This window comes from Anabrus simplex, chromosome 1 (genome assembly GCF_040414725.1).
Source record: "Anabrus simplex isolate iqAnaSimp1 chromosome 1, ASM4041472v1, whole genome shotgun sequence".
NCBI classification, from domain to species: domain Eukaryota; kingdom Metazoa; phylum Arthropoda; class Insecta; order Orthoptera; family Tettigoniidae; genus Anabrus; species Anabrus simplex.
In genome coordinates this window covers 853,182,386-853,195,439 of record NC_090265.1, presented here as the reverse complement: position 1 = coordinate 853,195,439, position 13,054 = coordinate 853,182,386, and the positions used below count along the sequence as shown (strand labels likewise).

The window sequence follows — 13,054 nt, the reverse complement described above, 5'->3', positions numbered from 1 at the left end:
TTATTATTATTATTATTATTATTATTATTATTATTATTATTATTATTATTAAATACAAATGCTGAATGTTACAGCGGTCGTACCCATCGTTCACTGGTTTATTACCTTCCTCGGGAGATCAGTGGTGGTGTCTGACCCATGATCACGGGTTCGATTCCAACCAACAAAAGAGAACCTGAAAGATTGCATTTCATTTTAGCACTTGTACCTATAAAAATAAAACTATATCGCTCCTATAACAGCAGCCCTGCAGTATCATCCTACAAGGATGTAGAAGGAAACGAGAATGAAATACCAGCACTCTGTTATCTATATGATTAAGTCAGAAGTATGAGATGAGGAAGATTATACGATGAGTAACGCATGGTTGATAGTAGTGGCGATCTGACGGACCGAAGCCTAGCACACCTATCCCACCGGTCCCCGCTCCTATCCGGTATACAGCAGCAAGTCGCTATGGGTGAGTGGACGGGAGAGGGACGAGAGTCTGGGCTGCGACATTAGTCTCCGATGCCTTTCTCTCAGAAATACGTGCGACGTTTTTTTCTCACTGCTTTCAAGTTTTGAAAATGGAGCAATGTGTCAGATACATTATAATGTGCTTTAGACTTCCTTCGTTCTCAATTGAGGATTGGCTTCACCGATAGCCTTGGTAGCCCTCAGTATACGCCACTGTGTAAAACAAAGATTTAATATGAATGATTCACCATCAAATTTTATCACATCATTGAATGAAATACCTAAATATTTACTGGATCCCCCCCCCCCCATTTTTAAATGTATCTTATGAAACAATCAGTATACAGAGTCAGGTCCTTTGTTGTCAGCTTTTCCTGTTCAACATTTATTGAAACCGATTTGCTTTCATTTAGTCTGGGTCCAAAGAGTAGTGTTACGAAAATGTTGCAAAGTTTAGGCTGGGAAGACTTCGCAGAAAAGAGCCGAGCTGCTCGACTAAGTGGTAGGTTCCGAGCTGTCAGTGGAGAGATGGCGTGGAATGACTTTAGTAGACGAATAAATTTGAGTAGTGTTTTTTAAAAGTAGGAAAGATTACAATATGAAGATAAATTTGAAATTAAAGAGGACAAATAGGGGCAAATATTCGTTTATAGGAAGAGAAGTTAGGGATTGGAATAATTTACCAAAGGAGATGTTCAATAAATTTCCAAATTCTTTACAATTATTTAAGAAAAGACTAGGTAAACAACAAATATGGAATCTGCCACCTGGGTGATTGCTCTAAATGCAGATCAGTGGTAAATGACTGATTGATTGATTGACTGATTGAAATGTCGTATGGCTTTTATTGCCGGGATATCTCAGAAGGGGTTCGGCTCGCGAGGTGTAAATCTTTCTATTTGACTCCCGTAGGCGACCTGCGCGTCGTGATGAGGATGAAATGATGATGAAGACAATACATACACCCAGCCCCCGTGCCATTGGAATTAACCAATTAAGGTTAAAATCCCCGACCCGGCCGGGAATCGAACCCGGGACCCTCTGAACCGAAGAGCCAGTACGCTGACCGTTCAGCCAACGAGTCGGACACTGATTGATTGATTGATTGATTGATTGATTGATTGATTGATTGATTGATTGATTGATTGATTGTGATACGTTCGTTTCCGTCTTTCATTGGGGGTCATGTCCAAGGAAATGTTTCCTCTGTCTTCCAGTAGAGTGCGGATGATGAGCGTAGTATGAGGCTATGTAAACCTTGACTATCAGTCAGTCTTCAGAACGGTCCAGGTCCAGCTCGGAATCACTCGTGTCCAGTCGCGCCAACATGAGTGAGGAAAGCAGACAACGAACTACGTCAGAGGTGAGCGAAACGTGTAATTCCATCTAGAAAGCCATAACGGTGATTTAAGTGGTTTGAAATCGGACGGCAATATTGATTTCCAGAAATCATTTAATCATATTAACACCTCCGTAGTGTAACAATTAAGCTGTCATCCTCGGAGGCTCAGGTTCGATTCCCGTTACTACCAGAAATTTAAAATTGGCAGGAGAGCTGTTACGTGGTTAAATGGTACTCGCAGCTCACCTTCATTGGGAGTGTGTCTGAAAAGAGTTGCACTTACTCGGAAAGAAGACACGGATTTAGAACATTTACTTTATTTTTCCGCACACAATATCCAGTGGTGGCGATTAGTAGGGATTCCATTTTACCCACTTAAAACTAAGAATTATTTTTTAAAAAATTTATACAAACCCTGTTGTTTGTTACCTAATTCTTTCCTTTAATTTGTTTAAATATTGCAAACCTACAAAGCAGAAATACGTACAAAATATCATTCGACACTGCAAGTAGTGGAGACGTGTAGAAGCGTGATTAGTAGCCTATCTGGTGGCACAAAACCTTAGTTGCGCCCATGTGTAATTGTTCCTTTGGTAAAATGTTTCTTGGATAGTATTGAATCAAAATCTCAAAAAAAAAATTAATTACCGCAGTTAAGTTGGTAAACTGTCAAGCTCGCATCCGGGAGATAGCGGGTTCGAACCCCACTGTCGGCAGCCCTGAAAATGGTTTTCCGTGGTTTCCCATTTCCACACCAGGCAAATGCTGGGGCTGTACCTTAATTAAGGCCACGGCCGCTTCCTTCCCATTCCTAGGCCTTTCCTATGCCATTGTCGCCATAAGACCTATCTGTGTCGGTGCTACGTAAAGCAACTAGCAAAAAAAAAAAAAAAAAAAACTGTCAAGCTTTACTTCTCTGTCGAAATTCACCAGAGAGCATAAAAAAACATTTTGTAGCTCTTTTGTTTCAATTTTGTTGTCTACCCCCACTCCCCAGTATATTCCCAGGTCCCGGGTACTTTTTTGTTTTCTATAAATGTTTGTGCCCCCCTCCTCCACTTCTAATTTCCAATCGCCGCTACTGAATATCTGCCAATATTAGCACATATTTATTTAAATTGTATTTACTAGGAGGATACCCGTGCTTTGGTACGGTTTTAAACTGAAAGTTATGTTTCAAAGTTTTACATTTTGAGGAGTCCATTGTCGGTTGAGCCTGTAAATACACACTCAGTTCGTACGTCAAACAGTTTCGGAGGAGTTATTATTTTCGGGCCTAACATTTATTTGATCCCCATACAATTGGAAGGTTTTAAAATCCTATCTTATCTAACATCTGGGACGTAGAAACGAATCAATATATAAAATTTGGTCTTCGTACGTCCAATAGTAATGGAGGAATTAATGTTTAGTTTTTTAGGGGGTAGAATGTTTTAAAAATATTTCTTATTTAACATCTACATCGACGTCATAGAATTATAATTTCGTACCGTACCTGAAACGGCTTTAGAGGAATTAATATTGTGATTTTCAGAGTCAACCCCATCAAAACCCCTTTTAGGAGAAATATTTTTGAAGTATATGATATTTGACACATAGGGCATAAGAAAACAATCTTCTTGAAAAATTACAACTTCATACATCAAATAGTTTTGGAGGGATGAATAATGTTGTTTCGGGACCTAACTCCGTTTAACCCCATAGAGGTGGAAAGTTTTAAAGTAGTACATATTTCACACCTAGCATATACAATATATACCGCTATTTGGAATTTTATTTCCGTACGTTAAACAGTTTCGGAGGAATTAATTGTTTTCGGATCTTAAACCCTCACCCCTCATTTAACTCTCTGTGGTGTTTTTTCAGAATTTCTGTTAGTTAATACCTAGGATATCATTATAAATGTTAATTTCGTAAGTACAACTGTTTTAGAGAAATGAATAGTTTTGTCATCAGGCCTCCCCCAGTCAAACAAAACCCCTTAAGAGTGTGTTGTTTTTAACGCCGCTTATTATTTAAAATCTAAGACACCGAGCTCGATAGCTGCAGTCGCTTAAGTGCGGCCAGTATCCAGTAATCGGGAGATAGTGGGTTCGAGCCCCACTGTCGGCAGCCCTGAAGATGATTTTCCGTGGTTTCCCATTTTCACACCAGGCAAATGCCGGGGTTGTACCTTAATTAAGGCCACGGCCGCTTCCTTCCAATTCCTAGGCCTTCCCTACCCCCATCGTCGCCATAAGACATATCTATGTCGGTGCGACGTAAAGCAAAAAAAAAAAACAACAAACCTAAGACATACAGACAAGGAGAAACCACAATGTGAAATTACAACATCGTATTTTAAATAGTTTCAGAGAAATGAACATTTTTGTCCCCGTTAGGGGTGTGTTGTTTTAAGACCATGCTGAAAAACTCGTTTTATTATTTGGTTGTTCATTTATGCTAGTTTTTAAAAAATCCGACCAAAAAGTAATTTTTTTTTCCAATACAAACTTTTATACCCACTTTAAGGGTTGATTTCCAATAAAACAAAACAATACGGGTTTAAAAACTTACATTTTGGAATGCTTTTGTCAGGATTTAAGTCTATATACGCGTTTTATAACATTTCTCCATATAAATTTTTACCCCTTTGTTACCCCTTCAGGGCTTCAATTTTAATGAGTCTCTACATTATGAATTGAAAAGACTGACGAAATTTCATATTTATTGTTTCAGCGGTTTCGGCTCGGCGATGATGAGTCAGTCAGTCAGTCAGTCAGTCAGTCAGGACATGCTATTTTATATTCATATAGATTTACAAATTATACAATTCGGAAAAAAGCATATATTTTCCGTCATTAGTAGCCTACATCTTATAGGCTAAATGTATTTACCTCTTAGCTTTTGATCCTTTCAGTCTTCGTCCGTCGGAAAAGAAGCAAAAGTATGTTAACATGGGCTCAAATTCCCATTATGTAAACTGCCCGTGTAGCGCAATTATTTAGACAATTTATATATATTTCCACATTTGAAATAAGTGATTATATGTCCGTCTCCATGGTTAAATGGTTAGCGTGCTGGCCTTTGGTCACAGGGGTTCCCGGGTTCGATTTCCGGCAGGGTCGGGAATTTTAACCATAAATGGTTAATTTCGCTGGCACGGGGGCTGGGTGTATGTGTCGTCTTCATTATCATTTCATCACGACGAGCAGATCACCTACGGATGTCAAATCAAAAGACCTGCATCTGGCGAGCCGAACTTGTCCTCGGTCACTCCCGGCACTAAAAGCCATACGCCATTTCATTTCATTGATTATTATTATTATTATTATTATTATTATTATTATTATTATTTTAACAATCTGATTTACGTCGCACCGACGCAGATAGGTCTTATGGCGACGATGGGAGAGGAAAGGGATAGGAGTGGGAAGGAAGCGGCCGTGTCCTTAATACATTAAGGCTTGGTGTGAAAATGGGAAACCACGGAAAATCATCTTCAGGGCTGCTGACAGTGGGATTCGAACCCACTATCTCCTGAATGCAAGCTGATAGCTACGTGCCCCAGACCGCATGGACACTTACTCGGTAATAATAATAATAATAATAATAATAATAATAATAATAATAATAATAATCGTATGGCCTCAGCCACCGTGTGCAGGCAGTTTTAAGTGGTGCCAATTAGGCTGCATGCATATAAATTCCGAAGTTCCGTTTTGATCTGCCAGATGGCAGTACAAAGCATATCTCTCTTGAGCGATCTATGGGTGAGATTGAGATTTTTTTTCTTTTTTCGTGTAGACACCAACTGTGTCACCAGAGATCTTTTACACGACGACATCATACAACATGGTGTGTCGAAAAGACTTTCCACTCTTCAAAAATCCGATTACCTGCCGGATTTGATCCCAAGATCTAAGAGGCATACATTCTACCACTGATCCACAGCAGGGGAGCTATGATTATAGTTTTTTCTTACAAGTTGCTTTACGTTGCACCGACTCAGATAGGTCTTATAACGACGATAGGATAGGTGTAGGAGTGGGAAGGAAGTGACCGTGGCCTTAATTAAGGTACAGCCAGAGCATTTGTCAGTCGGTCAGTCAAGACTTGCTATTTTATATTCATATAGATTTACAAATTATACAATTCGGAAAAATGCATATATTTTCCGTCATTAGTACATCTTATAGGCTAAATGTATTTACCTCTTAGCTTTTGATCCTTTCAGTCTTCGGCCGTCGGAAAAGAAGCAAAAATATGTTAACATGGGCTCAAATTCTCATTATGTAAAGTAAACTATCTTCCGGATGCGAACTCAGAGGAAAGGAAGCGGCCGTGGCCTTAAGTTAGATACCATCCCGGCAATTGCCTGGAGGAGAAGTGGGGAAACCACGAAAAACCACTTCGAGGATGGATGAGGTGGGAATCAAACCCTCCTCTACTCAATTGACCTCCCGAGGCCGAGAGGAACTACTTTTCAAATATCGTGACAGAGCCAGCAATCAAACCTGGGCGGACATTATTATTATTATTATTATTATTATTATTATTATTATTATTATTATTATTATTATTATTATTATTATTATTTTCTTTCATTCTGACACTGATATGTGTTTGCCAGAGGATACAGAGTAGCTCAAATGTTCTGTGATTGAATTTGTTGGTTTTGTAAAAGAAATATCAATGAACTTAAGAATATGAACATCATTAATGTTTCATTAAATGTTGCCGGAAGAAAATTAAATATTATGTTTTCTATAGAAATAATTCTGCATTATTACCACCAAAAATGTTATAATTGTGGTAAAATTTTTGTCTTGCATATTTCGGTCCAGTCTGTAGGATTACCACCGTTCGACAAAATTTCTGGGAAATATTAGGAATCTGTTCTTGTACACCTCCATAAATTTAAAAATTCTAGATGCAACCTTTTAAGCTGAAAGGTTTTACGAATTTTCATTTTCATTCTGCAAATTCAAAGTCATGCACTTTTTTATGAAATTGCTAAGTATAACAAAAAGCTGATAACAGTCGTTCAGAGTAATGGATGTTTTTTTAAAAAACTGAATGAGTTTCGTATGAACAATGAAATACCGGTAATAATAATAATAATAATAATAATAATAATAATAATAATAATAATAATAATAATAATAATAATAATAATAATAAGTCGTAATACATGTATCATTCTGAAACGAAGTGTGCAACTGGAGCCACATTGTTTTCCTTGACCACACTTCTGCCCCGCGCACAGCCATCTACAGTAAGCCGAAAATGCTTGGCAACGATGCACCTACAGTATCTGTCAAGCGGAAGCCGAGAGAAAAGGGGGGCGTGTCCGACTTTGAATGATTTCACACTTATTCAATACATTTAAATCAACACAGTGATTATGATAAATGCTCACTCTTCATAAAGTGGTACTAAGAAACACACACATCAGTAAATTAATTTACTGAAGTTAGAAATACACATTTTACGTGAACAAAAACAAAACACTTTAGGAATAGTACTCACAAGCTCATTATTGTGGAGCTTTGACAGCTTCCTCAATTTAATGTTGTTTTTTTTTTTATCCTCACTGCTGACATAACTCTTGTTCTTCATCTGCTTTCTATAATTATTTCACACGACATTTACAAATGTTTACAATCTATCAGACCATTATTGTCACACCCACAATGACCACGTTCAAACCAGAACTGTTGATTTTTCATCTCTTCCTAAAGCAGCTCTGGATAGAGAGAAGAGAAATTCTTTCTGATTTTCCAGTCTCCCTTGTAGTCTTCAAACACAAGCAAGGTAAACATTCATGTCACTGTTACGCAGACACACACAACACAATCTGATGGCACCACGAACCCACCTCTCTGAAGTTCTTCAAAATAGGGATAATCTGTTTCATTACTCTGCAGGAGATCTAAACATGTGTCACGACTTATTCTTCTGGATATTGTTCTTCTGCATACCCAGGAAAGTAGATTACCCCTGACATCTTAAAATACCCACCAAATAATTCACGTGATAAAAGTGAGTCTAACTTGTTTATTACTTCCATATTGGGCCTAATATAACTTATCTTGATGGAATCAAACATTGCTAATTGACTACCATCACCACTGCCAGCCTAGAGCACCCTTAATCCTAATTTTCATCTCACTTACTAGGACTTAAAGTGTAGTAACACTGTAGTTACAACCACTAAGCTATCGGTACTGACCAAACCTTCTTTCCAAGTTATCACTTTGAAACTTCCCTAACAGTAAATAATTTGCTTTCAGAGTTTCAAACGAAAATTTTTGAGTAACTATTCTTCCTTTTTAGTGTAAAGCTCGAATTGTTCCCTTAAAAATATAATAATAATAATAATAATAATAATAATAATAATAATAATAATAATAATAATAATAATAATAATGAAATATACCTCAAGAAGCTCTATGAGCTTGTCAAGCATTCTTAATACATTTCTTTGTGCACATTTAACACTAATACTACTAGCAGTGACTTCTGTATAAAATAATATTAATTTCGTTGAGATCACTTGGATATTTCACCATCAGCTAAACATGTCATTTCTTTTACCGACACCTGATAACTATTAACATATACAAATACATTCATATCTTCGTGAATTTTGAGTTAAATGGCTTACATTTGGCAAATCAACCATCTTCTTTTCACTGGATATTTTCTTTTAACATTTTTCGATGACAAATACTTGGACAAATTTGGAAAAATAATTGACATGCATCAGGAAGAAGCTCATTAGGTGTAGATTGTAGTAAAGTTACGTTGCCTTTACTATCACAAATTGTATCCCCTGTTGACAAACTTTCGTCTGTGAGATGTCTTGTGCACGAGACTGAATCCTTCCTAGGTTCCCCAATTATCCCGTCTAAAGTGACAAAACCATTTTTATTTTTATTCCTCGTCTGAATGAAACCTAAACGAGGTAAAACAAACCCTTTTTTATGATATAGTTGCTACGATAAAAATTCAGTCTGCGCCTTCGCAAATAATAATGTTATTGATTTAAAGTCCCAATAACTACATTTACGGTTTTTGGGAGACGCCGAGATGGCAGAATTTTGTCCCGTAGGAGTTATTTAACGTGCCAGTAAATCTACCGACACAAGGCTAACGTATCTGAGCATCTTCAAATACCACCGGACTGAGCCAGAATCGAATCTGCCAAGCTACAGGTTCTACGTATGCTTATTCAATCACTTACCTTGTTGTATGTACTCGAACATATCCGTGAAAAATAAAACGAAACACAATACGGAGTTCACTACACATCAACATATACGGATAACTCCCGCGCTTTCACCTTGGCCTCCGCTGCACGTTGCCAAATTTTCATGACTCCGGGTTGTAACTGTAGTCGGCTATAGCCCCGCGTTTTTATTTCGGTTATTTGGCAACCCTGCTGCGTGTTGTGAAGTAGAGAGTCTCAAAAAGTCACTACCTTCCCTTACTAGAGCCCACGAGAGTTGGAGTCTGACGTTTAGCGCTAGCAGGGAAAAAACTTGACTAACGCTGCTCGTAAAGGGGTCTGTTTCCATAGCAACGATCTCAACTATGCCACATTCTAAGGATGCTGTCACCACGTGGCTTGGTTTGCTTTCAGTCGCTTTTGTGATATCATTGGGAGTGGCAGATTACTTCGTTGGTTTTATTACTTTACGTATTTGTTTTCGGAATACAATTTTTGTTGTCAGTTAATCAGTGGCTAGTTTACAGTTTTCCTAGTTTTATTCTTGAAGTGTGCTTGTTATTTATTACGATATCTCATATTTATCGGCAATGACGTGTTCTGTCTTAAATGCTGAAATTATTAGCTCGAGCTTAGGAACGGGTCAAAGATTATTGAACTGTATTACGCCAACATGTTATACTAACAGGCCATAAAAATATTTCATATAATTTCATCTCGCCTCATCTCCGACCCCGTATCGCTAAACGGGACTGAGGGGTGGATATACATCACCACAAAAAAAAAAAAAAAAAACAACAAAGATGTTGCAACCTTTGGGATAGGGAGACTTGGGAGAAAGGAGATGATCTGCTCTTTTTTTTTTTTTCGGGGGGGCCCCCGAAGCCCGCTCCCCCCGCGTGACCATCGACTCAATCTGCATGGCCTCCGACATGCTATTATTTCTAAGAAGAAGAAAGAGATAGCAGGGAGGAGTGGGAGGTGATACAAGGAGTATCTGCCGGTTTCCGAGTCAGACTCGCTACCACGGCAAAGTTTGTATTGGTTGGATAGTGTTAAGGTATGGTATTGAAGGGTCAGGGAAAAACCACATAGGCAGAAAGAAGAAAGAGCCTACATGTAAAACCTGACATCTTTTGATAGCACATGCAAGGATGTGGGCTGGAAAAAGACCAGAGGTTATGTTAGTTAGGAACAGGTAACATGCACAAACATAAACCAATTCCTTGCAATTTTTGTTATTATGGGGATCAGTCCTTCTTGTCACTGCCGGGTCGGCTCGGGTCTGCTAGCGTCTGGGCTTTGGGCCACAGGTTCGTCCCATTGTCCAGCAGCCAGCAGTCCCTGGTGCCAAGTCTCCTTTTGGAGAGGGGGGAATTAGAGCCAAGCCTTGCATGCAAGGGGCTATCTTCTTCCTCCTGTCGATGTCCCTCTATGCGGTGTTGTTTGAACACACTTGTCACTGCAGATCTAAAACTAAGATTATTAATAACATATGTATATACAAGTTCTCATTGGAGTGCCGGCTGTTTGCCTGCTCTCATGTCCAGCTTACAACCTAGATAGGAAAGAGATAACAGATAGATATTAGTGCTGTTTATAGGGCGCGGGCTGGTGTTCCGCTCCCATGTCTCTGTAGGGGGGCGGGGGTGGATTGACACGTCCTTGGCCGTCTGGCTGCGTTGCCGTCGTCTTCTTAAGTTGTACTTTTTGTCAATCTTCCTCGCCTGGTCCCTGGGTCTAGGACAGCTGAAACATATTTACATATTTACATAGGTGTCTGCAGTGTGTGGGTGTATGTGGTATATAGGTGTCAGCTTGGCGGGAGTGGGTTGGCTATCGGCCCCTCGCCCACCCAACCCTGTGGCTGAACAGAATGTGCTTCGGTGTAGGATACTTTTTGTACAGATCAACGTCGTAGCGTCCGATCCCGCTTATTAACGGGTTGATCTTATTACTCCATGACTTTCTGTACATGTTTAGTGTCTGTTTACGTATTTGGTGCCTTATTGAGCTGACTTTCGCAATACTGCGTAGTTGGCGTATTGGCGTGTCGAAAGGGAGTCTGGTCGCTGCTCGTAGGCATTTATTTTGTATTAATTCCAGCTTATCCAGGTTCGTCATTGCAGTGAACCCCCACGCTGGGGCTGCGTACATGATTATTGGTCTGATTAAGGCCTTATACATGTTTATGGCTACTTCCGTTTTAATACTGGACTTTTTGTTCAGTATAGGATATAGCTGGTTGAGTCGTATGTGTGCTTTTCTTTGAATATCATTGATGTGGTGTAGCATGGTGAGCTTTCTGTCTAGGACTACTCCTAGGTATTTGACTTTGTCATGCCACACTATATCTTCGTTGAAAAGCTTTAGCGCTTTTATGTTGACTGGTTTGCGTGTGAGTCTGTTCTTCTTAGGGCCGGTTCTACCACCTACTGGTAAAGTAGCGCGTAATTTGCCCTCCGTGTAAAAGGATGTTTCCGTCCGACCACTCCCAGGTAGCGCTATCGGCAGCATAAATCGTCGTTACCCGGCGCGTAATTTATCGGCCACTTCGAGGACCCGATAAGACTTTACCTGCCGGGCAAGTTCTGAGAGCTGAACATTATTAGCTGTATTTCTGGTGATATGCAACTCAAATTAGCTTAGTATACTGAAAAAAGCAGTATACTGTAACAGTGATCGACATTGTATTGCAGGATTTTGAACATTAATGCTTCCCTTTAGTTGCAACGGTCACACCAGCATCTCGCATCGGTAGCGCAGGGAACACATTTTATACGTCAAGCTTTCGTAAAGAAACTCTAAAAGGATATAAAATCAAAATCTATTTGGAAATCATTTCAAATGAGCTTTAATTTTCTACTTTTTAGTTTTCGGACACGAGATATATTACTGTATGTATCCTATCTAACACAAGTGTTTTCCTAGCGTAATGGTTAACACGCTCGTTTCGTAATATGAAGTGTGCAGGTTCGAGTCTCTATTATGACGAATCTTTTTTATTTCCATTATTAGCGTTGTGTTAATCTGTATGCCTCTTTTCATACGTTCTTATCACAATATTACGTCTAATAGGAAAATTGTTTTGTATGTATGCTATGTGATGTTATGATTAATAGCACATAGGACTGTCGCCCAGGTAGCAGATTCCCTATTACTTGTTTATATAATCTTGTAAATTATTTCGAAGAAATTAGAAACTATTCCATTCCCGAATTCCTCTTCCTATGAATGAATATTTATCCCGATTAGTTCTTTACATTTACAGTACCTTCCAACTTTATCTTCATAAAGTTAAAAATTAAAATGAAATGCTTTATCAATAAATGGAAGCATCTGGAACTACACGAGGTCACAGAACTAGCTGCAAATAGAGCATCGCGGAGATACTTAATTCACAGAAGCCTGCAGATAGAATGCTCAAAGGCAATAAGTCCGTAAAGAAGATGTGTGTGTATATACGTATATGGAAGCGCGTAAAAGAGAGTTAAGAACAACGGCAGGGAACGAAAATACATTTTAAAATGTAAATTAGAAATACGATGAAAACCTGCGTACCTTCTATTACGGAGCGAGCGACTTGACCAATCTACTACGAGAATACTTTTCAAAAACGCTGCCTTACATGACAGGTTATAACTGGCGTAAGAAAATGTAATCTCGAGATTTTAATCCCAATTAGGTATTGATATTGAAGATCATAGATTAAAATCACGAAAGCTTGACATGAATCGTTGTCCATAACTCTTAAGACTCCCCTTATTAGGCTTTTTGGTGATAATCAGCAGACGCAAGCACAGGGAAATAAGACAATCGAAATGGGTTTCATGCATCTAACGATAGATAGCGCCACACTCGAAAGCGAGAAATCGCTGAAAACCAGTCTAGCCAACTTCGTATATCGGTGTCTAGCTCCGGGTAGCTACCTAGCGCTTGCGCGGAGGTGGTTGGACGCAAGCCAAAGTACCAGCCAATTTACACCTCCAGGTAGTTTACCTCCCGGGCAGCTGCCAGCCACTTTACCAGCAGATGGTAGA

General features: G+C 39.1%; 1 protein-coding gene across 2 annotated transcripts in view; it reads left to right on the top strand.

The window, feature by feature from the left end:
• The first annotated feature begins 1,683 nt into the window (after window positions 1-1,683).
• Window positions 1,684-13,054, top strand: part of Srr (Serine racemase) — a 197,047-nt gene continuing 185,676 nt past the window's right edge. For both annotated transcript variants that reach the window (XM_067136428.2, XM_067136427.2), the window contains exon 1: window positions 1,684-1,822. In XM_067136428.2, the coding sequence (XP_066992529.2) occupies window positions 1,787-1,822 (36 nt within the window). In that variant the 5' untranslated portion in view covers window positions 1,684-1,786. The remainder of the gene's footprint in view (window positions 1,823-13,054) is intronic.